At 49.5% G+C, this 25,442-nt stretch overlaps 1 protein-coding gene across 4 annotated transcripts in view; it reads right to left on the bottom strand.

Moving 5' to 3' along the window:
* SULT2B1 (sulfotransferase family 2B member 1) overlaps positions 1-8,903 on the bottom strand; it is a 30,738-nt gene extending 21,835 nt beyond the window's left edge. The window contains exon 1 of one of the 4 annotated variants that reach the window (XM_057711560.1): positions 8,768-8,903. Coding sequence is in view for 1 of the 4 variants with exons in the window: in XM_057711558.1 (XP_057567541.1) it covers positions 8,768-8,838 (71 nt within the window). In the remaining 3 variants the exon portion in view is untranslated. Of the gene's footprint in view, positions 1-4,798; positions 5,179-8,767 lie in introns of those variants that run through there. The other 3 variants (XM_057711558.1, XM_057711559.1, XM_057711561.1) reach the window with 3 other exon arrangements.
* Positions 8,904-25,442: the final 16,539 nt, after the last annotated feature.

Below are 25,442 nucleotides of genomic sequence, written 5' to 3'. Positions count from 1 at the left end.
AAGTAGTATCTTAATTATGTTTAAAAAATAGAGAAAGTCAAGATACGCACACAGAGACAAATTTTCTGGCAGGCAAGCATTAAAAGTGGTTACTCCGGGGATGGGTCTGGGGTGGTTGGGAGAACTAGAATTTTCCATCTTATGCCTTTCTGCACATCTTGAATTCTGAATTCTGAACATGGCAGCTGTGACTACCATGAGCTCTCGCTCTGCCTCTGTGGCTGGTGGGACCAGAGAGACGTCTCCGGGGACTTGGGATTCACTGGTGGAAGATGGCAGAGCCTAGACCTGGCATCACGTGACCAGGAGAGGCCACCTGGGGCTGGGATGTGAGCCTGAAATGAACTTCTACTCTATTAAGCTGCAGAAGTGGGGGGATCTTTGTTACGTCTGCTAGACTGCCTTGTTACGGCACGTTCATACCTTTCCTTATTTTTAGAAAATCTAATTAGGAAAATAACAAATTCTTGGATCATATTGCTGTATCTATTGATCATCTGGATTTATTGATAAGTTATATGTGTTTATCATCATCTGGATTTGTTAATAAGTTAACAGTCTTCCCCAGCACTGCCATGCCAGGCTTCTCTCCGTAGCCCACATACTACCAGCTTGGAGTGTAATTTAACTGCACTTGTAGAAGTACATGCGAGCACAGCGTGGACACTCAGCTTCCTTCTCTGCTCCTCCTCATCCTCCTTCTAAACAAAATACTGTATAGGACTTCCTTGGTGGCACAGTGGTTAAGAATCCGCCTGCTAATACAGGGGACACAGGTTCAATCCCTGGTCTGGGAAGATGCCACATGCTGTGGAGCAACTAAGCCCATGTGCCACAACTACTGAAGTTCACAAGCCACAACTACTGAAGCCCGCGCCCTAGAGCCCGTGCTCTGCAACAAGAGAAGCCACTTCACTGAGAAGTCCACATGCTGCAATGAAGAGTAGCCCTGGCTTGGCATAACTAGAGAAAGCCCAAGCGCAGCAACAAAGACCCAATGCAGCCAATATATATAGAGAGAATATTACTCAGCCATTAAAAGGAAGGAAATTTTGCCATTTGCAGCAACATGGATGGACCTGGAGGGCATTATGCTGACAGAGAAAGACAAATACTGTATGATATCATTTATATGTAGAATCTCAAAAATACAACAAACTAGTGAATAAAACAAAAAAGAAGCAGACTCACAGATACAGAGAACAAACTAATGGTTACCAGTGGGGAGGGGCCGGGGGGAGGGGCGACATAGAGGTAGAGGATTTTTTTTAAAGGGTTATTATGGGATTATATGAAATCATGTGTGTGAAACTTTTGAAAATTTTAAAGCACCATAGATTTGAAGGATCTTTCATTCAATAAAAAAAATTTTAGGACTTCTTAGGTGGCGCAGTGGGTAAGAATCCGCCTGCCAATGCAGGGGACACGGGTTCAATCCCTGCCCCAGGAAGATACCACATGCCGCGGAGCAATTAAGCCCTTCCGCCACAACTACTGAGCCTGTGCTCTAGAGCCCGTGAGCCACAACTATTGAGCCCGTGTGCCGCAGCTACTGAAGCCCACACCCCTGGAGCCCGTGCTCTGCAACAAGAGAGGCCACCGCAATGAGAAGCCTGCGCACCACAATGAAGAGTAGCCCACACACCACAACGAAGAGTAGCCCCTGCTCACCGCAACTAGAGAAAGCCCGTGTGCAGCAACGAAGACCCAACACAGCCAATAAAAATAAATTAATTAATTAAAAAAAATGTTAATAGCTGCACGATATCCCATTTCCATCTTTTAAACATTATTTTCCTTTTGGAGAAACATCCTAATTTTTTGTGTGTGTTTTCAATTATTTTAATGACAGATGGAAATTATTATCACCTAAAGTTTTAGAATATTTTTCTGCTTATGAAAAATTACATATAGAACATTTGGAACAAACAAAAAATAATAGAGAAGAAAATAAATATCACCAGCAATTCCCCCACTTAGAAATGACCATGATATAGAGATAGATGGATAGCCAGCTAGAACTTTGTCTCTTGAAACCTCCTAATTTTAAGTGAATTTTGACAAATGCACAATACCTTCACACAGTCCAAACCCCTATCACAATATAGAATAGTCCATCACCCCAGAAAATGTCCTGGTGCCTCTTCCCAATTAGCTTCCACTCCCACCCTAAGGCTACCACTGTTCTGAGTTTTTCCATCATAAATTGACTTGGGTGGTCTAGGGCACTCTAGAGCTGTCAACTTATAGAAAATACTCTTGGGCATCTGGCTTCTTTTGCTTAGCATAATACTCTTGACATGCACCCGTGTTTGTGTGCACCTTATAGAGTCTGCTCCTTTTTATGGCTGAGTAGAATGCGACTGTATGAACAGATTACTGTGTGTTGACCAGTTCTCCTGTTCATGGCTGTTTCCGGGTTCGGCTAACACACATAAACCCACTGTGACCATCCTTGTCTTCCTGTGGAACCTACATTCTCATTTCTTTTGGGCAAATAAGTAGCATCAGAATTGCTGGGTCAGGGCTTCCCTGGTAGCACTGTGGTTAAGAATCCGCCTGCCCATGCAGCGATCATGGGTTCGATCCCTGGTCCAGGAAGATCCCACATGCTGCGGAGCAACTAAGCCTGTGTGCCGCAACTACTGAGCATACGCTCTAGAGCCTGTGAGCCACAACTAATGAGCCCATGTGCTGCAACTACTGAAGCCCTTGCGCCTAGAGCCCATGCTCCACAAGAGAAGCCATTGCACTGAGAAGCCTGCGCACCGCAACGAAGAGTAGCCCCCTCTTGCCACAACTAGAGAAAGCCCACTCACAGCAACAAAGACCCAACACAGCCAAAACTAACTAAATAATAAAAAAAAAAATCTATACACAATTTTAAATGATTTTTTTGTTTATTACTTTGATGATGATGATGTGATAGAGGACAATCTAGCTAAAGAAATGAATCGCTCTCTTCAAATTCTCAGGATTCTTTCTACAACATCCCTTGCTCGGTCCCTTAAAGCCCAGCAGATTCTTTGTAGGCCTGTTGGCCTGCACTGCCCCACCTCCCCTGGGTCCCCATGCCAGCACAGCCAGTGTTGTTCCGTTCCCACTGTCAAGTTCAACTTGTTCCCTACATATGACATGCTCCACCACACCATTGGAACTTTGCATGTACTGTGGCTTTAGCCTGAAGGCTCTTCTTGACTTTTCTCTAGTTTCTTACTCTCTCTCTTCTTACTCTCTCTCTCTCCGTTCCAACATACATTTATTAGGCCCCTACTATATGCCTCTCCCCACCCTTGGGGCCTTCGCAGCCTGGAGCCATGCCATCCAATGGAACTTCCTCTGATGACGGAAACTCACCATTTTGCACCATGGCGGCTGCTGGCCACATGTGGCTACTGAGTACTTGAAATGGGACCTGTGCGATCCGGGGTGGGGTGCGGTGAGGGGCTCACTTTTTAATTTTATTGAATTATTATTGATTTCAACTGAAACACTGACACTCAATTCAATTATCAGAATACTTTTTTATGCAGGTTTGGAAGAGCTCAGGCCTGGGCATCAACTTTTTCAGCTGTAACAGTGATGAGATCTGAAAGTAGATCAAATCTTTCTGATAGAAGGTTAGTGCCTTATTTGAGAAAGTGCACACTCTGTGTTCAGAGGCTTAGTAGGAAAAGACTGTAACATATTGATAATTTTTTCTATTGAGTATAGGTTGAAATAATATTTCAGATATATCGGGTTAAATAAAAATCTAATTAAAATTAATTTCGCCTGTTTCTTTCACTTTCTTTTTTTTTAATGGGACTAAGACAGTGTTTACCTAGGGGGCTCAGGTTATGTATCTATGAGGCAGTGTTGGTCTGGAGGGCGGACGGACCGCAGGCTCATTGACCCCATTTGGGGTGACTAGGCCCCCCCCGTGAAGGTGACGGCCACAGAGGGGCAGCCCCTTCCTGCAGTTGGAGGCCCCTGTCTGATCCCTTTCTCTAGCACAGTGCTAAAGAGCGGGGTCTCCAGAGCAAATCCCAGAACCCCTCTCAGGGCCTCAGTTTTCCCATCTGTAAAATGGGAATCCTAACATCATCGCCTTCACAGGGCTGTTGCGAAAATGGAAAGGCTTCATCCACACGAAGCTCCAGGCGCAAGCCTGGTGCCAGGCCAACACTCAGGAAGGTCATAAATATTACTATCTTTCACCCCGTCCCCACCCTTCCTGGCACCTAGATTCCTGTTTCAGGAGTGGTCAAGGGAATTAGAGAAGGAGGAAGAAAAACTGTGCGATCCCTGACTCAGCAGAGAACGGCGAGTCTGGCCCGTCCCGCAGCATCACCCACCGCGCCCATTTCACAGGTGTTCAGCTCCCTGTAGGACCCTGTCTGCCCGGCGCGTCCCAGCTAGCGGGCGACATGGGCGGGATTTGAACCCAGCGTTGCCTTGCTGCGGGCTGCGTGACTCAACGCAGGCATTCTTGTCTGCAGTGACAGAGTCCTTGGGGGCCCTGGTCCAGGTCCCCCTGTGAGTAGCAGGCCATGCCTCTCTTGGGGCCTCTGATTCAGGCCTCCCAGCAAGACCAGGGTCTCCCTTCTTGCCTTGGCGTTCGATGCCACTGATGGTCCACTGGGTCCCCCCTGCCTCCCCCAAAGCCTACGTTCCGCAAACTGGGCTGCTCTGGTTCTTTCCAAGTGGGTCCTTAGATGTTCCCACTTCCTGATCCCTACGCAGGACTGCAGGCACGCATCCCACCGCCTCCTCCCCGGCCTCTAGAGAGCAAGTGGGAACCGAAACACATCCCTACCTTCAACTCTCCAAGCCTTGGTCCCTTGCAGGGGGGTGCTGGGGAGGAGGGAAGGTGGGGCTGTGAGCATCTTCTTCTGATCCTCACCGGGGCGCCTTATTTATTAGCGGAGGTCCAGAACCCCACCTCTCTGGCTGCCCAACTTCCACCCAGGTGAGAGGGCCAAAGTATTATTATTTCTTTATCGTCTTTTAATTAGCAGCCCCTTCGCCTTGGGAAAAGCATCTCTGTGACTGGCAGGGCTATAGCCATAAAGTCACCCTGGTGGTTTGGCCCTCCCCAAGGAAGGAGGAGCCAGAGCTGTAAAACCAGCGTCGGTGACCTCAGCCATAAAGAGGGTGAGATGCGAAAGGACGTTGCTTGGGGTTCTCCGAGATCAGAGGGAGGCGAGGAGAAGCAACCGCAGGCCCAAATGCCGGCTAGGCTTCTCCCGGCCTTGATCTTCTCTAGAAGAGGCTGGTCAAGGTGCAGCCCAGCCCACAGGGTTTTCCACACACTGTGGCAGAGCACAATCCCGTCTGGGCAGGGCTACCTCCCGGCTCCTCCCGCTGCCTCATCTTGTTTATCCCCAGATTCCTTTCATATCTGCCCACCCCTTCCAGGGTGTGATAGAGTCAGGCTGTCCCGGTTCACATCCTGACTGTACCTCACAGCTGTGTGACCTTGGACAAGTCCCTCAACCTCTCTGGGCCTCAGTGGCCTTCCTCATAAATAGAATGATAGTAGTTAATCACTGACATGGCTTAATCTCGAACAGTTGTGAGGATGAAATGAGGTAATAGATGGAAGGCACTCAGCAGGGTGAGCATTAAAAAAATTCTCCAGGGATTAACATCCCCTGGGCTTGTCTGGGTGTCACCTCTGCCTCCTGAAACTTAGCGTAACTGCTTGGGGCCTGCTTACCTCCTCCTTCTAACTTTTTTCCTCTTAAATTTTGGTTTTGCCCTTACGATCCCTTTTAGTCCTTTGGATACATACGAGTTTCCATGAAACACGTAAAACATTTCTAAACCGTAATTTGTAACAAACCCCATGAGCTAGAACATTCCAAGCAATATGTCTCGCAGGTGCCTTGGGCTCCTCCTTGTCCCATTGGCCTCCCCCGCCCCACAACCGTCCCAAATTAAATCCTTGTCAGTTACTTTTTTTTTTTAAAGAATATGCTTGTATTCAAAAAATTGCTTAGATTTTCTTGTTTGGGGGAAGGGAGGCGGAGCTTAAAAATGGAATTGGGCTGCAGTTAGTGTCTTGGGAATTGTTTCTTGCCCTTGACATTAGGAGTCATTCATGTCACTTCCAACAGTCCTTCTCCTCCAGTGTCTCCTTCCTGGCGTGTCACTCCCCACCCCACCAACACACACGCACCTGTCTTCCAGCCCTGACTCATCCTGCAAGCTCCGGGTCAGAGCTTGCCTAATCTCTCCTCCATTCATTCCTTGACATCATCCTCAGGACCTTCGCAGGGCCCCTGAGCCGAGGACTGCAGAGGTGGCCCCGACTCTGTCCCTGTCTGTGAACGGGTCCGCCTTTGGGTACCGCACACAGGTTTGAAGGCAGAAGTATGATCAGGGACCTACCTGTGGTGGCCAAGAGTCAAGTTGTGTGAGAAGGAGTTTGCCAGATGAAGGAAAAGAGGTCATTCCAGGTGCAAACGGGAATGCCTGAAGGTGTGAGATACGGGCTGGAGGGTGTATGGAAACAGCCAGGTGGGGCCCAGGCAGCAAGGAAGGTGGGGAGGGAGGGTTGGGGGTGACAGGGAGGCGCTCCCACAAAAGGAGCAGGGCCAGAGGCAGGACCCTGGCCCTATTCCCCCATTTTAAACCAGAGCAGCTCCGTTTTGATCTCTATTATGTATTTCTGCTTGGATGTAAGATTTCTCCTGGACAAAGGAATCTGTGTCTTAAAAATGTTTTGGAAACCATCGCCGTAGGTTCTGGGGTGCCATGGAAGGGACTTGAGAGGGGAATGGCCAGGACACAATTTACAGATTTAGGAAAGACTTCTCTGGGAATCCCTGCAGAGGAAACTGTATATGCAAAGGCACTGGGGCAGGGAACAGTGAAGTATAATCAGGGAATTCAAAGTGCTGGGGTAGATGGAATGCAGCCGAGGGAGAGGATTGACCTGGAGAGGCCAGGGTGCCAGGGCCTGGAGGGCTTCGGGACTGGGGAGGAGAGGAGGGGCAAGGCTGGGAAAGGCTGGAGGTGGGGAGGCTGGGGCAAGGCTCCACGGATGAAGATGAAGCCTGAGCTGAGGCCATGAGGATGGAGAGTCAGGTGATAGGAGAGTGGGGTTGGGGAGTGGCCATGGGAGGGAAAGGAAGGAATGGACAAGGACAGTAGTGGGGAGGGGGGTTGTCCTACCTGGTGACCAATGGGGCCATCCCTGAGATGGCAACCTGAGCGAAAGAGTAATTCTGGGGGAGCTACTGAGTTCCCACACAACGTCGGGACGCTGTGTATCTGAGGTGCTCGGGCCAGGGGATCCAAAAGAGATGTTAAGGGCCCTCATGAGAGGCATCATTCTGGGTCCAGGGGATTCCAGAAGCTTGTGGGAAAGAAGATTTTAAATCCTAAGGCCACCTCCCAGCAGGCTGCACAATTTCGGTCCGCAAGTGTCTTATAGGTGAAGGTTATTTACTCCCATTTCTCAGATGAGGAAACTGAGGCTAGGAGAGGACAAATGACTGAGTCAAGGTCACACACTGAGCAAGGGCTGGGGATTTTATGGCCAACTGGCTGTGCAAGAGCAAAGAAGAGGGAGGCTCCCAGGGTCTCGTGGGAGGAAAAGGCTTCCTGGATGTGGAAACCCAGGAGAGGAACCAGTTTATCTCAGGAGGGAGAAATGGCAGAACCCAGAAGGCCTGGAGAAAAGAATGCTGAAGAGAGGATGCTGGGAGTTTCCTTCAACAGAGCTGGGACCAGGCTGGTGGCCACTTTCAGCCTGAGAGGCCGAGAGATGCTGTGAGACTTGTCTATCACACAGCAATCAGAATTCAGCTGCCTCTAGTCTCTGAGTCTGGGGCACGAGGGTGAGGGAGGGGAGGGGAGAGCCTAGAACAGTACAGTCAGGGGTGGCTGGAGGGGCTTGGGAGGCCAGGAGAGACTCACCTGGCAGAGTGCAAGATATTGAGGGTTGGGATCATATAAACAGCTTGCTGTGTGATCTTGGGCAGGCTGCCTGCCCTCTCTGAGTTTCTGCTTTCTTCTCTGAGAAATGGGAGAATAACTGAGGCTGCTGAGGAGAGGGGAAACCACCGACTCTGGGGTCAGATGAACGGGTTCAGATTTGCTCCTGGCCTCGTAATCATGGTCCCATCACTCCTCTCTCAGCCTCAGATTCCCCATCTGGAAAGTGGGTACTATAAAAGTGTATTTAAAAGTGTCTGACTCATTCCTAGGAACAAAGGAGTCATGCTTGGGAGGTGGGGAGAGCTCTGTCTTATGGACCCATCCTCTGGGTCCCCAAGTTCCCCAGGGACACAGCCTCTGACTCTGGGACTCAGCTGTATCCCAAACCCATTCCACCTCTGCTCTCCCATCCCCCCTAGATGGAGAAGAGCCCCCTTGAGAGAAAGCACCCCCATTTGAAGGGCTTTTGGGGGTTGTCTGGGAGGGAAGTGTGTATAACAGGCCCTCCTGTTTCCTGGGCAACTACCACGCATGAAGCCCCTGCGCTCATCCAGTCCTACATCAGGCAGACAAACTGCCTCTGGGCCCCTTTGACAGAGAAACTGAGGCCCTGAGATGGACAGCATACCCCAAGCATCCCAATTTGGTGACTCAGCACAGCTGGGCTCCTCGAATCCCTTCGCAGGAGGGAGCTGCACTCCAGGGTGGACAGCCAGCCCAGCCAGCCAGTTCTGAGGCTCCAGGAGGCCGGGGGCCACATTTACAGAGGCCCTTGGCTCTTCCCCCAGGCTGCCTCCTCCGGGGGAGCTCCTGGCGTGTGCCCAGGTCTGGGCCTCACCTGATCTCCGGGATGTTTTCCTCGTAGGGGTCCCACGCAGCCTGGTTCTCGGGCTCAGCAGGCTGGTCCATGGCAGGAGGGCGAGGGTGGGGAGAGGAGGACGCACTGGGAGCAGATGGCACAGGGACCAGGTGTGTGCAGTGGTGGCGTCTGCCACCCAGAGAGCCCGCCAGGTGCCTACCTCCACGCCCAAGGGGAGGGCCAGTATCCAGCCGGTTCTCCCAGCTACTACCCACGCCTGCGACAGCGGGGAGAGGCCAGGAGGGAGCCACCCTTCTCTGAGGGTGGAGAGGAGGGGCAATGGGCACCTCCTGGGCATCTTGCCAGTGGCTGGGGACAGAGTCCAGGGGGTCAGAGACAATCTCACCCAGGAACCTTCCACGCTGGTGGCTCTGGGCATGTCTGTTCCCATCTGCAACCTCGGTTTGCTCATCTGATCAAGGAGCTCGTCCCATCTCAGAGAGTTCATTCATTCATTGATTCATTCATTCATTCTTGCCTTTATTCATTCAAGAAATATTTATTGAGTGCCTCCTGGCTGCCAGGCGCTGTTGGAACACTGCTGGAAACCAGACTGACAGAAACTGCCCTCGCAGGCTGACACTTGTAAGGGGCACACGTAGAAACAGATCGAGAGATGGGGAGAGATGAGGCCAGGGCCACAGGGGCACAGACGGGAGGCCACAGAGAGAGGGTCAGAGACACACCCAGAGAGCCAGAGACAGGGAGAAGCTGAGGGAACGCGAGAAACACGGAGGGTCAGAGATAGTGAGAGACATTGAGAGACACCAAGAGATACAGAGATGCAACAGATAAGGGCCAGAGCTGGTAGGTGTGGGAGTTTGCAGCTCCCAGCACCTGCTCTGAGTCCGGGATGCAACACTTCCCAGCTGTGCAGCCTGAAACTAGTCCCATTAGCCCCCAGGGCCTCAGTTCTCAACGGTCAATGGTACCCACATCATTGGGCTGTTGTGAGGACTGGATGAGACATTTCTCAGGTGCTTTGTGGAGTATCTGACACACAGGAGGCTCTGCAAAGCCCACGTCTTCCCCAAACCCAGCTCCTCCCCACCTGTTAGTCTCCTGACCGCTCAGAGACTTTGCTTCTGGCCATGAAGCCCACTCTCCTCATCAGAAACAAATACTTTTTTGTAGGACAAAAATTGTGTGTACCTTGTTTTAAAAAAATTACCTGAGCTCATAAGTCCAGAAAGAAAATAAGGAACCCTGGGACCCTCCTTCTACCCACAGAGATAAACACCATTAATGTTTTGGGAGAATCTTTCTAGAAACTTCTTCTCATCTTTCTAGCATGTGCCAGAGAAAGTTTGGTTGGATAAATAAATACGAAAATATCATCATTTAAAACTCTATTTAGGAGGCTCTGCTATGCCTTCCTAATCAATATTTCCCCAAAGCTAATACTATCCTGGCCTTTATAACCACAAATTAGTTTTGCCTGCTTTTGATCTTCATATAAATGGACTTATACAATTAAAAAAAAACTACTCTAAAATTAAAAGTTTGTTTAAAAAGAAAAAAAAAAAACCTCTACTTACTGACGAATCACAGTTTGCCATGTTGTGTAGGTGAGAGGGGTAAGGCATGTCAGACTCGCGTAATTGATGCAGAAGGGCTCAGAGAGGTAGAGTGACTTGCCCAAGGTCACACAGCATTGCCACCCTTACTCTGAAAACAGGCAAAAGACAAATGTCCTGGGGCGTCATGCCACCCCTCAGTTTATCTGACCAAAGGCCCATCTCTAGGATGCTGTGATATGAGGAGCCTCCTCCTATCTCACACCGCCACAGCTGAGTTCGAATCCTGCCTCAGCCACTTTTTTGTGTTTGGCAGGGGACGACGCGTGACTTGTGGGATCTTAGTTCCCCACCAGGGATGGAACCCATGCCCTCGGTGGTGAAAGCACAGAGTCCTACCCGCTGGCTCGCCAGGGAATTCCCATGCCTCAGCCACTTTCAGTATTAGCCTTGATGTTCCCATCTGTGAAATGGGCTCCCTCACAGACAGGGGGAAAATTGAGAGGGCCAGCCCTCCCTGTCTGGGGCTGAGTGGATTTCCCATGTTGGGGTAGTGGGGAGGTTGAGAGAGACATCCTGCCTGGCCTTCAGGCCTGGACTACCTGGCCTTTGTTCTGCCTTCAATGACCCTTTGTTCCTAGCTCCGTGGAGGTGACAACCTTGCCCTGTCCCTCCCATGGGAACCTCTCCTGAACCCCATCCCCAGGAGCCCCACAGAACCAGAGGGGAAGGGCACGTGTGCCAGCCAGAAGCCTCAAGTTCCAGAGGAAAGGGAGCGTCTAGGGGAGACAGTAGGCCCAGATTCTTGAGGGAGATTGGAGGGGTGGGGGGACATTCAGGGGCACAGCCCTGGGGAGCAAGGAGACCCAATGAGAGTTTCAAGGAAGATGTTTAAGGGAGAAGGCAGGCCTGGAGGCTGTGTTGGAATGGGCAAGGGACCAGAAAACAAGGGGGCCCAGATACACAGAAAATGCTCCCACCCCAGGGCCTTTGCACTTGCTGTCTCCCTGTCTGACATGCTCTTCCCCAAACACCTGGGAGCTTCACTGCCTCCCTTTGTCCAAGTCTTCCCTGTCTCACCTTCTCTGAGCTTGTCCACCAACCTCTCCACCCCCTTTCCTGTTTTGCTTTTTCTGGTAGCGCTCATCACCATCTGACATCCTCAGTGTTTTATTCTTTGCTCTTGTTGACTGTCTCCTCGTCAGACTGTCAATTCCATGAGGAAGGGCCTTGCTATCTGTTTGTCCCCTGTTGTATCCCAAGGGAAGTGCCTGGCAGAGCTCTTGGAATACAGTAGATGTTTGATCAGTGCTGTGGATACAATGTGTGAATCATCACAGGTGATGGGGAATGAGTGACGGGTCGCAGTGGTGCATGGAGGAGTTGTTGAGTCTCTTCAGATCATGGGCATGGGGATGGGGATATGCAAAGCCTGAGTGTAGAGTGTAGATTCCTAAGGAGGTGGCAAGAGGAACCAGAAGACATCTCATCCAGAGACAGGAGGGGAGAGACAGTAACGGAGACCACTGATCCCACAGAAATGGATCTCAGGGGGCCTAGGCATCCTGGGACAGGGAAGAGACTTAGAAGGGGTTGGGAAGGAGAGAGTGGGAAACCCAGTGCCAGGTGCCAGGGGGGTGGGTGGGCACTGGGAGGAGCAGGGATTGTACAATCATCCATCCATCCAACTGTCCATCCATCCAACTGTCCATCCATCCATCCATCCATCCATCCATCCATCCATCCAACCATCCACCTTCCATCCATTCATCAGCCATCCATCTATCCATTCATCCAGCTGCCCCTCCTTCCATCCCTCCCTCCCTCTATTTAGCATCCATTTATCTATCCATCCTCCAAACATGCATCCCTCCATCCCTCTGACTAACATCTGGGGAGGCCTCCTCTGGGTCAGGACCTGGCATTGCGTCCACAAATGGGACAGGTATGTAGAAACAGCTTAAACCTGTGCTGTCCAACACAGGAGCCACCAGCCACATGTGGCTATTGAGAACTGGAAATGTGATGCCTGTGACCGAGGAAATGAACTCTTCCAATTTCATTTCATTTTAACCAACTTAGATGTAACTTTAAAAACAGAAGCAATGTAATTCCTCTTAAATACAACATTAATGCTTTGGGAAGACTGTCTTTCACATAGCCCTTGGAAATGGAGCATCAGAAGAGATAAAGCCAGCTTCCCTGGTGGCACAGTGGTTAAGAATCTACTTGCCAATGCAGGGGACATGGGTTTGATCCCTGGCCCGGGAAGATCCCATTTTAAAAAAGAAGAGAGAAAGCACATAAAATATCTCACAGGTAATTTCTGTATTGATGACATGTTGAAATGATGATATCTTGGATTTATTGGATTGAATGAAACATATTTATAAAGTTAATCTCACTTGTTTCCCTTTTTTTTTTAATGAGGTTACTATAAAGTTTAAAGTGACACACGTGGCCAGCATATTAGTTGAATTGATTCTGCTGGCCTGAGGGACATTCAGTCTGCTTGGTATCCTGCCTGTAGATATGGGTCTTTTGGGGAGGAAGGGGATGGTTTCCCAGGGGCAAGGATGCCCCAATAGAGGAAACGCACCAGGTGAGTGACCTGAGTAGAGAAAGCATACAGCTGGAGGGCCTGATGGGGGCAAAGGCCTAGAGGCTGGAGAGACAGCTGGGAGGTATTTCCTCCAGTTCAAAGAGGAGACATCCTGGACTTCCCTGGTGGTGCAGTGGTGAAGAACCTGCCTGCCAATGCAGGGGACACAGAGTCAATCCCTGGTCTGGGACGATCCCACATGTCACGGAGCAACGAAGCTCGTGCGCCGCATCTACTGAGCCCACACATGGAAACTGCTGAAGCCTGGGCGCCTAGAGCCCACGCTGCGCAACAAGAGAAGCCACCGCAATGAGAACAGCCCGTGCCACACTGAAGTGTAGCGCCTGCCTGCCACAATGAGGGAAAGCCTGTGTGCAGCACTGAAAACCCAATGCAGCCAAAACAAAACCAAAGAGGGGACATCCGGGGATAGGGTGCATTCCTGGGTCCATGGGTGGAAACTCACAACCCATCCCTGGGGGCTTAAGGGCAGCAGAGAGCAATGCCAGGTGAAGCTGGGCTGGGCATGCCCTCCGCCCCTGTGAGGCCCTAGGAAGACGAACACTCATCCACAGGTGTCACGGAACACCAAAGGGGCCCCTTTCCGCCTCAGACCTCAGGGACGGAATGGGTAGCAGAAAGTGGTCTCCCCCGCTGGGGCTGAGGGCGGAGGGCAGAGGTGGGGAGCTCTCAAGCGTGCCACCGCCCCCCCTCTCTGTCCTGGGCCCCCCCGTGTCAATCTCCAGCCTCTCCCCGCGCTCCCCCCGTGGGCTCCAGGAAGCCCCAGGATGTGTCATTTTGCTCCTGGAGCTCGTACACGGGCCGAGGGAGGTCACTGGGCCACGAGGTCATGTTTCCGCAGAATCGGGGCCAGTGTCACCTCCAGAGCCTGGATCTTCTCATTAAAAGCTAGTAATTGCTGGGAATTCTGGGAAAGCTGAGGACCCGCCAGCCAGGGCTACTTATAGGCTGGGTTCCCTGGAGGGCAGAGGCTGGGGGCAGGGCTCCCAAATCCTGGAGTTGGGAACAAGGACTTTGAATGGGATGAGGAAGGGGGGTCGGTACAGGGGCTGGGGGCCTGGATTCCTGGGTCCTGAAGGAGGGAGGGATGGGGCTGGGATTCCTGTGACCCAGACAGAGATGAAAGCAGGACACCGAGACATCTGTACCTGCGGAGGGGGTGGGTCATTGGTGGCAGGGGATGTCCTTGTCCCCAGGCTTACCAAGGGCCCCTCTGAGAAGGAAATGAAGACTCCTGCTGGGAGGGGTGCTAAGGGGACAGCTGACACCCCAAAGCTGAGGCGACTCCCTCCCCCCAGCCCTCTAATCAGGGGGTCCATCTCGGGGTGTGCAGCGTTGCCGAAACCTTCTCTGCTCCCCACCCGGATTACTCCATCTCCACGGAGGAGCCTGCCCCAGGGCCGATACCGTGGTCCCAGCTCCACCCCACACACTCACCCAGCTCCCCGCCCACCCTGCTCTAGCAGCCAGACTGGGGCTGGGCTGCAGGACTGGCGGGGGCGGAGCCACACCTGGCCTCCGCTGTGGGAGTGGGCAGCTGGGGATTGAGACTCTGGGGTCCTGGAGGCGGACAGAGACGGGGGAGGGATGCTCGGGCTGGGGGTCTGGCCTCCTGGGTCTGAGGGAGGAGGAGGTTAGGGATGGGGAGGTTAGGTTCCCAGTCCCTGGGGCTGCGCCAGACAGCGCCAAGCGAGCCTTCTGGGCTGGGTGCGTTGAGTATGGGAGTCTGGGGTCCACAGGGGTGGACCCAAGAACAAAGGACCTGCCCCTCCCCCGCGACTTCCGGTGGGCGCTCCAAGCAACATCCTCCCCTGTCCCCAGGGCTCTCCTCTGCCAAGATGCCAGGACCAGCCAAACCAGTTGTGCCAGTTGGGCATCTCCGTGACCCCCTCCCCCCACTCTCTCCCTTCCCTAAGGTGGCTCCTGGGAGGCCTGGGCCCAGCTCCAGGGCGAGGACGGTGAGTAGGTGGGTGGAAGGCGGGCTCAAGTCCTGGAGAACAGGATGCCCCAGTCGCTGCTCCATTTTTCCACCTTCCGTCTGCCCTGCCTGCCCTGCTTGTCCAGCGTATCCCTACTCCTTCCATCATCCTGACCTGGGCAATGGGCACTGCCCCTACTTCCTTCTGGGGTTGGCTATTCCTCCTTGGCCCTCAGTCCTCCTAAAACCTGCTCTACCAAACATCTATCCTGCCCTTCCTCTTCCTTCTGTTCCATTCATTCATTCATTTATTCAGCGACTCCTACAGAGCACCGATTCTGTGCCAGGCAGTGTTCCTGGCACTGGGGATACAGTGGGGAACAAAAAATGAACAGTGGCCCTACCTCCTAATCCCAGAACAAATATGTTTTTGGAATTCCCTGGCGGTCCAGTGGTTAGGACTCTATGCTTTCACTGCCAAGGGCCTGGATTCAATCCCTGGTGGGGGAACTAAGATCCCACAAGCCACACAGCATGGCCAAGAAAAAAAAAAAAGAACAAATACGTGACCTCAAACAACTAAAGGAGGGACTTTGCAGATGTGATCAAGTTAAGGATCCTGAGATGGGGAGATGAACCTGGGTGATTTGGGTGGGTCCAGTGTAATCACAAGGGTCTTTACAAGTGACAGAGGGAGGCAGGAGGGTTGGAGTTAGAGAAAGACTGAAGGCACTACACTGCTGGCTTTGGAGACGGAGGAAGGAACCACATGCCAAGCAATGCAAGGAGCCCTTAGAAGCTGGAAAAGGCAAAGAAACAGTTTCTCTTCTGGAGCCTCCAGAAGAAGCAGCCCTGCAGACAGCTTGATTTTAGCCTAGTAAGACGCATTTTGGACTTCTGATTTCCAGAACTGTAAGAGAATAAATTTGTGCTTTAAAAAAAAAAGTTTATTTATTTATTAATTATTTATTTGGCTGCACCAGGTCTTAGTTGAGGCACGTGGAATCTTCTTTGCAGTGTGTGGAATCTTTTTAGTTGGTGTGCGGGATCTTTATTTGAGGCATGCGGACTCTTCGTTGTGGCATGCACGTGGGATCTAGTTTCCTGACCAGGGATCGAACCCAGGAGCCCTGCATCGGGAATGTGGAGTCTTACCCACTGGACCACGACGAGAGTCCCTGAATTGCAATTTTAAACCAAGATGGTGACATCTGAGCAAGTGCTTGGAAGAGGAAAGGGAAGAAAGGATAAAGAGGACAGCAAGGGCAAAGCTTCGGAGGTGTGACCGTGCCTTTCAACAGACAGAATGGAGAGATGTAGGGAGCTGGGTCCCCTGTGATGTGTCAGGTTCTCTCCCAGCTCAGGGGAACCAACACACCTTGCCAAAGCACAAGGACATCCTTGCGATACCAAGATACACTGTCATAGTTTTATTGTATCTGTCAAATCCTTATGTAGCACTTACTCAGTGCTTGGCACAGTGCCAAGAGATCTACTCAGCTCCTCGTTCAGTCCTCGTGGTGACCTTATGTGGCTGGCACTATTCTTAAACTCATTTTACAGATGAGGAGACCGGGACAGAGGGCTAACGTCACTTGTCCAGCTTGGATGCGAACCCAACAGCCCATGCAGCTGCTGTAAGGCATGAACAGGGCTGGAGAAGAAAAACATTTTGCACATTTCCTGGCCCACAATCAATGCTTAATCAACAGTAGCTCAGGGTCACCAGTTCTCATCCTGGCTGCCTATCAAAATCCCCCAGACACCTTTTAGAAGCTACTCCCAGGCTAAGTTGGAAGCTCCAGAGTCCTAATGTAACCATTTGTCTCTCCTGTCAGCTGGTGGTCTCTTCTGTCCACTCCCCTCACCATCAGGGACCCACAGCTCTTGGAACAAACTAGAAAGAATTCACAGCACAGATGTTGAGCCCAGTGGTGCTCGACCAGGGACAATTTTGTCCCCTCCAGAGGACATGTGGCAACGTCTGGAGATATTTTGGTTGTCACCACTGGGGAAGGAGATGCTACTGGAATTAACGGGTCAAGGCCAAGGATGCTGCTCAACATCCGGTGGTGCACAGGTGGCCCCACATCGAGGAATCAGCCAGCTCCAAATGTCAGCAGTGCCAGGGCAAGAAGACCCACTTCAGACACACCTTCCAGTTTGGGGGAAATGCAGGGTGGTGGGTGGGGGCGGGGGACGGTCCAAGCTAAAGAAATCTACAAGGAAACAGATGAATCCGGGAGGTGGGACATTCGGTACAGTATGCCAGGCTCTTCAGGGCTTCAGATTGGGAACATCAAAAGAAAAGAGGCACACAAGTTAGATCTTTCTGGAAACGTATCGAGTTAAGGTTTGTGCATCTCACATTATGTAAATTTCCCCCTGTTCTAAAAAATACAACTGTGAACATTGAACCCTAATTAATGATATGCTTGTTGAAGAGTTAGATGTGAAGGGTACTCGTTTCTGCAACTCACTTTGAAATGCATCAGAAGATTATCGTATACCGTGATATCGTGATTTCTAATAAGAAATACGTACTTTGTCCCTGTTCCTGGCACAGAGCTCTTAAAACCCTTGGAATTTCCTAAATGATAAGAATGATAAAATTGTCTTGATACTCATAATAAACCTCTTTCTACCACACCAGAGTCTATGTTAATGAGATGACTTTTGAAAAGCACCTAAGGATGGGGGCTGGTTGCCATGGCAACAAATCATGTGATCGAAAGGTTGCAACTTCCATCCAACCCCTGACCTTGTGTGAGGAGACAGTGGCTGGAGGTTGAGTTCAATGACCAATGGCCAATGGTTTAACTAATCACGCTTATGTAAAAAGGCCTCCATAAAACCGCAAAAGGATGGAGAGCTTTTGGTTGGAAGTGTGTGTTTGTGAACACATGGAGATTTGTGAAGAATGATGTACTCACAGAGGGCATGGAAGCACCATGCCCTTTTCCCATACCTTGCCTTATACATCTCTTGCATGTGGCTCTTCCTGAGTTATATTCTTTTATAATAAACTAGTGATCTAGTAAGTAAAATGTTTCTCTGAGTCCTGTGAGCTGCTCTAGCAAATTAATTGAACCCAAGGAAGGATCATTATAGCCTCTGACCAGCTAGTTAGAAGCACAGGTGACAATCTGGACTTTCTATTGGTGTCTACAGTGGGCATGGGGTGGGGGGTGGGGGGTGGTCTTGTAGGATTGAATCCTTAACTTGTGGGATCTGACACTATCACTGGGTAGATAGTGCCAGAATTGAGTTGAATTGTAGAACATCCAGTTAGTGTCTGAGAATTGCTTGATGAGGGGGAAAAAACCCACACATTGGAATAGGAATTGGTAGTAGAATATTACCTACCCACTAGAATGGCTAAGATTTAAAAGACCAAGACCTGGCAAGGATGTGGAGTAGCTGAAGCTCTCCTATACTGCTGGAGGGGGTACAAAATGTTCCAGCCACTTTGGAAAACAGTTTGTCAGGAATGGGGTTCAGGGCGGGCCACCCAGAATGTGCCACGTTTATTTCAAGCTGAAGACAATCGAAGCTCAATGGACCCAACAAGAGCTTTTCATCTCCCCCTTAACTGCTGAAAAGAATTCAGATAGGGAGCCTGGTCTAGGAAGAGAACTCTCACCAGAGTACGGGTAGGTGCGGAAGCTGAGGGGAGCTGGCCAGGGCCTGTTTGTTCAAACTCCTCTCTGTGTCCCATTGTCTTTCCATGGTGTGGCAAACATTTGTTAACCAAATTTCTCCCATCTTCCTGCGAATTGTCTTCCTTCCCTTTGAAGCCCCAAACCCCACCCCCTTCTCCTTAGCTCAGGATGGCATAGAAGAATCAATTGTCTAACTGTCTTTGAGCCTCTCATGTCTGTGTGAGGCTCCCGTACACACAACGTTAAATTTGTTTTTCTTCTGTTGATCTGTCTTAATTCAACTTAATGAATCCTTTTAAAAAATTGATTGACTGATTGATTATTGTTTTGGCCGCGTTGGGTCTTTGTTGCTGCATACGAGCCTTCTCTAGTTGTGGAGGGCAGGGGCTACTCTCCGTGGCGGTGCACAGGCTTCTCATTGCAGTGGCTTCTCTTGTTGCAGAGCATGGGCTCTAGGCACGTGGGCTTCAGTAGTTGTGTTGTAGGGGCTTAGCTGCTCCACGGTATGTGGGATCTTCCCAGACCAGGGATCAAACCTGTGTCACCTGCATTGGCAGGCAGATTCTTAACCACTGCGCCACCAGGGAAGTCCCTTAATTCAATTTAATTATTGGACCAGTCAAAAGAACCCAGAAGAGTAGAGGAAATTTTTTTCCTTCCCTATAATTGCTGATCATGAAGGGACAAACTTCACTGACTGGACCCTGCTTGCTCTGAGGCGCCTACAGCTGACAGATCCTGGGACCTTGGACAGAAAGCTGGCAGAAGAGTATTATTTACAATTGACAAGATATGGAGGCAACCAAAGGATCCACCAATAGATGAACGAATAAAGGAGATGTGGCCTATGGAATATTACTCAGCCATGAAAAAGAATGTCATTTGCCATTTGCAGCAACACGGATGGACCTGGAGGGTATTATGCTAAGTGAAATAAGTCAGAGAAAGACAAATACTGTTTGATATCACTTATATGTGAAATCTAAAAAATACAACCAACTAGTGAATATATATGAAGGAAAGAAAGGAAAAAAAGGAAAGAAAGAAAGAAAGAAAGAAAGAAAGAAAGAAAGAAAGAAGGAAAGAAAGAGAGAGAGAAAGAGAGAGAGAGAGAAAGAGAGAGAGAGAAAGAGAGAGAGAGAAAGAGAGAGAAAGAAAGAAAGAAAGAAAGAAAGAAAGAAAGAAAGAAAGAAAGAAAGAAAGAAAGAAAGAAAGGGAGGGAGGGAGGAAGAAAGAAAGAAAGGGGGAAGGAGGGAGAGAAAGGAAGGAAGGAAACCATTAGAAGGTAAGAAGTCTTACCATGTCAGTCTCCCAGATCTCTGCCTGAAGGTCCAGTGGAAGAAGAGTGGTACGGATCCTTTTTTTAAAATTTAATTTAATTTTATTTCTAAATTTAGATTAGCAGGAGAAAATATATGTGGAACTAGTTCCTTGGGTATTGAGACACTGTGAAGATCTGTTGCGCCCACTCTTGTTTTTTACTGATCCCTTTCCTCCCAGAAATGGTCACTGTTTTTCTTCGTCTCCGTCTATTATGTCATTTGCCATAAGGAGGAAAACCGTAGGGCAGAACCTGGGCATAAGCCCTATAAGCCTGCTGTGTGAGCCAGCCTCACAGGCTGGGGAGTTCATGGTTCTCACCAGACCAGCTTCTCTTTAGGCACATTTAGTTCTGGGTTTATGTACACATGAGATAAAGCCTGTTGCTAAGGGACCGCTTGGAGGCCAAAGCCGTGAAATTGGTGGCTGCGGGTCGAGCACTTAAAAGCTACTAGCATACTCACCACCTAACTCAGACTCCCGTGTTAGCATAAGTTGGTCACAGAATGGGTTAGATTAACACTAGGTCACCCACCAACCTCAAAAAAACTTCCATGCAATGAGCTACACTGTAAAACGCCACACAGGACTTCCCTGGTGGCGCAGAGGTTAAGAATCCACCTGCCAATGCAGGGGATACAGGTTCGAGCCCTGGTCTGGGAGGATCCTACATGCTGCGGAGCAACTAAGCCCGTGCGCCACAACTACTGAGCCTGCGTTCTAGAGCCCATGAGCCACAACTACTGAGCCCACATGCCACAACTACTGAAGCCCACATGCCTAGCCCCCGTGCTCTGCAACGAGAGAAGTCACTGCAATGAGAAGCCCGCGCACCACAACGAAGAGTAGCCCCCGCTCGCCACAACTAGAGAAAGTCTGCACACAGCAACGAAGACCCAACGCAGCCAAAACTAAGTAAATAAATAAATAAATAAATTTATTAAAAACAAAAGAAAACAAGACAAAAACACCACACAATCCCCAGCCCAGCGGTACATCCCTCTCAGGTATTAAGTTTGGTTAGACACCCAAGGATGGCTAAACCCCTTCATGTATGTATAAGAAAATCAGATAAGACTTTCCTTTTGTCTTGTTCTGTGTCTTGAGACTTAGGTTTGTGACCAGTGAGAATATTCTCTCTGGTGTCCACGACCTGGAAGGTGCATATAAGGCATGCATCTTGGTGGCCAGTCAGATATACTGGGGTCCTGAGACACAAAGTCACAAGCAGCACTCTCTTGGTTGCCTTACAGATGTTTCCATATCTACCCCCAAAGGACGGTCCCCATGTGGGCGCCTCCCAAAGTTGATGGGACTCTGAGGGATTTCTGGTAAACTACTCTGTGATCTCCTTAAACAGCCAAGGGGAGACTAAAATCAAAATTAATGGAAAACTGTTGCAGGAAGGGGGACCCCTTCCAGGGCCCGAGAGTGGGCTCTCGTCTGACACTCGGAAATGAATTGTCCAAGGAGATACACGAGCTGACAGAACAAGAGACTTTACTGGGAAGGGGTGCCAGGGCAGAGAGCAGGAGGGTAAGGGCACCCAGGAGAACTGCTCTGCCATGTGGCTGTCAGCCTTGGGTTTTATGGGGATGCGGTTAGTTTCCAGGTTGTCTCTAGCCAATCATTCTGCCTCAGGGTCCTTCCTGGTGGTGCGCGCATCACTCAGCTGAGATAGATTTGAGCAAGAAGGATTCTGGGAGGTTGGCAGGACATATGGACTGGCGTCTCCTTTCTCCTTTTGACCTTTCCTGAATTCTCCCAGTTGGTGGTAGCATGCTAGTTCCACGTTCCTTACCAGGACCTCCTGTTGTAAGATAACTCATGCAAGTGGTTACTATCGTGTCTGGCCAGGGTGGGCAGTTTCAGTCAGTGGTTCTTCTAACAAAACCTTGCCAGATTCTGGTAGCTACTGGAGCCTGCAGATGGGATTCTGGGAAAAGTGGCAGAAGACAGCTAAGGTTGAGAATCCTTATCAGAGTTAGCTGTCCTTAGTTGCTTTTTATTTTTTATTTTATTTTATTATTTTTGGGCGCCATATCGCACGGCTTGTGATATCTTAGTTCCCCGACCAGGGATTGAAACCGGGGCCAAGGCAGTGAAAGCCTGAGTCTTAACCCCTGGACTACTAGGGAATTCCCAGAGTTAGCTCTCCTTGAGGCAGGAGATAGATAGGCCCCGGGCTGAGCAGCTGGAGTTTGGACAGAAACTCCACTATGAAGACAGTAACAGGAATGAGGTGCTGAGCCCTGCCCAGATAAGAGATAAAGAGACCACAGATTTCCCATTCTCAAGGTCGAAGAGACCTTCCCAACTACACATGCACAGAAAGGCTCCTCGGGGGGGCCAAAAAGGGAGGGGCTGCCACCCCATAGTAAGTGATGTCAAGCTACCCATAGGCCTCTTTGATAGAATCCCTCTTGGCTGTGATGTGCGCGCACACAGGAGAGGACCCTGAGATAAACCAAATACGGACTTAGAGCCAGAGAAAACAAGATGATTGGCTGAGTAAACCCAGAAGAAATGCCCCATATAAGTGATTCAAACCACCACGCGGGTGCAACTCCTTCTCTGAGCCTGACCATGTGTGTCCATTCACACGTACTCTTTTTCCTACTAATGGTACTGAGCGGGGCCCTGTGAGGCTACTGGGCGCAAAGACTTTCTGTGTCCCCCATTTCTTTGATTACAGGAAATAGCCTTCATTCAGTCTCCATGACCTTCCCTGAGTTCCAGTGGGCAGATTCAAGCAGCTGTTAATTAGGAGAAGGGAGGAGACGCAAGATCAGGGAGAAACACGCTGTCAAGAGCAGCTTTGGGGGTGACGTCCTGTTTCTCCATCAAAGGATACACACAACAATATCTTAGAGCTATTTTGCAGATACTGAAACCCTCTCCATGTGGGAGAAGTTAACGATTAATGGTGGTACGCGGCTTGCAAGCATGTAGACTCCAGACCAGCTGGACCTGAAGGTTGAGGATGCTGACCGCTACTTACCTCCCACCAACCCATCAGAAGAATGTCCATGAGCTGATCACGCCCTCTTTGAACAATTACTATACATTTGTCACTATCTTCTCCAAGGGGGGACATCTAGCTTTTTGAGACAGGAGCCCACCGAGTCCCCCTTGACCTGGCAAAAGAATAAAGCTGTCCTTTTCTACTTCACCCAAAACTCTGTCTCCGAGATTTGATTCGGCAATGGTGTACAGAGAAGTTGAGCTTTCAGCATCAGTAATAAACATTTTACTTGTCTCACTGATTTCCATCTCTTTGTGGAAATTCATTTCTACAAAGCTGATGGGCCAGGGCCTTGTCACTGGCTACTGGCCCTTGTGGTCTAGTGGCTGGGATTCAGCACTCTCGCTGCCACAGCCTGACTTCAACCTCTGGCCAGGGAACTGAAAGGCTGAGGCCACCCAAGATCATCCTGAATCTCTGCTTGTAGTGCCCAGTCAAGAGGGGAAAATAGAGACTTCCCTGGTGGTGCAGTGGTTAAGAATCTGCCTGCCAATGCAGGGGACATGGGTTCGATCCTTGGGCCAGGAAGATCCCACAGGCCGCAGAGCAACTAAGCCCATGTGCCACAACTCCTGAGCCTGCACTCTAGAGCCCGCGAGCCACAACTACTGAAGCCCACATGCCTAGAGCCCATGCTCCCCAACAAGAGAAGCCACTGCAATGAGAAGCCCGTGCACCACAGCGAAGAGTAGCCCCCGCTTGCCACAACTAGAGAAAGCCCATGTGTAGCAACAAAGACCCAATGCAACCAAAAATAAATAAATTAAATAAATAACAAATAAATCTTTAAAAAAAAAGAAAGAGAGAGAAAAATAAGTTTCACATTGCCACTTCCTTTCCAAATCCAGACCCGCTGGTTATTGATCTTTTCTCTCCCAGGGATATTTACTGCCTTCTTGTTTGTATTGTTTTGTGTCCTAAGAAGTTAGCTTGGCTTTCTGCCTGCCTGGAACATACACATTGTCAGTACTTCCTTTTGGCTATCTTTGGGATTGACTCTGTAACTTGTGAAGGTATTGTCTTTTACATCCTCTTTGAGGATGCCTCTTGAGTCCATGGGTTTGTTTAATACTGAAGCAGGAGGGAAGGGGGCAGGGCACAACCTTTAAAAGAATGACACAGCCATAGGACATGACATAAACTGGCTAGAGCCAGCTAGGTTCAAGATGGCAGAAGCTTCAACTTCCAGTAGACCTTGAGCTTCATGATTGCTCTTTGTAAAACATTAGCATATGCTAAATGACACACCCACCAGGGCCATGACAGTTCTGAGGCTAATTATAAAAGGCCCAAGAAATGGGTGGTGGCCCAATTCCTGGAGATCTCTGCCCCTTCCCTGAAATGGTTGGAATAATCCTCCCACTCATTAGCCTATGAAATTACCCAGCGCATAAAAACTAATCACACCGTATTTCAGGGCTTCTCACCTTTTTAGATGGACCACATTCTGTCTATGGAATGTATATCTCTCTAAACATGTCCCCTTCTTACCTATCAGTTTGTCTCTCACCAAATTCTTTCTGTGATGAGACATAAAGAACCTGAGCTTTTGCGACTTCCCTGGTGGCTCAGTGGATAAGACTCCAAGCTCCCAACACAGGGGGCCTGGGTTTGATCCCTGGTCAGGGAACTAGACCCCACATGCATGCTGCAACTGAGAGTTCACATCACGACTAAGAAGCCTGTGAGCCACAACTAAGGAGATTGCCTGCCACAACTAAGACCTGGCACAACCAAATAAATAAAATAAGTAAATAAGTATTTTTTTAAAAAAAGAAAGAGAGAAAAGAACCTGAGCTTCATTTTAAGTCCTGAGACAAGGTGTGTGATTTCAATTAAAAGACTATGGGTTCAAGTCCCAGTCTGGATTTTGGCTGGGTTCAAGTCCCAACCTGTAGGTTCAAGTCCCATCTGAGTTGCATAGTTTCAATACTGCCACAAATTTACTGTTTGTCTCAGATGAACCTGGACAAGGATTTGATAACTCCATGATCAGAAATGTGGCCAAATTGGAAGCTGACATTCAGAGCCTGATAGAATCTTCTTAGGCCCTTTCCCCTAAGCTAAACATCCCCAGAGAGAAAGAAAAACATTCCAACATAGGTGAATGGGTTTATCGGTTCTTTGATGTCATTTGGGCAGCAACCCAATTCTTCAAGGGATTAAAAGAAACTGTCCTTGTTTTACAAAACTAGTCTTTACAGGATCAGAGGTGAGGCTCCAGACACAACTCAAAGGTCACTTACCCTTTTTACCACTCTCCAAGTCTCCCCACTTACCTCAATAGGCTTAGAAATATTGGAAAAATTCTGGCCTTAAGGGAACAAGAGCCCTTCTAGGAAGCGCTCGCATTCTTTCTCTGTGTCTTTGAGATGTAAACGTTTTACCTAGTCTTCTCCAGAAATTCTTCTCCAGGTCATTTCTTTAATATACCAACTTCAAGGAGGTAATTTCAATCAGGAGAAAAACAAAAGGGGGAAAGGTTATTTGAAACATAGGCAACAAAACAAGCACACAAAAAAACAAACTAAAACCATGCCCCATAGGGTTAAATAATCCATCCTGACCCTGTGTCCTAAAACAGTTAGG

This window comes from Hippopotamus amphibius, chromosome 16, assembly GCF_030028045.1.
Source record: "Hippopotamus amphibius kiboko isolate mHipAmp2 chromosome 16, mHipAmp2.hap2, whole genome shotgun sequence".
Lineage (NCBI taxonomy): Eukaryota > Metazoa > Chordata > Mammalia > Artiodactyla > Hippopotamidae > Hippopotamus > Hippopotamus amphibius.
The sequence above is the reverse complement of the archived record's forward strand: the minus strand, read 5'-3'. Positions and strand labels throughout refer to the sequence as shown.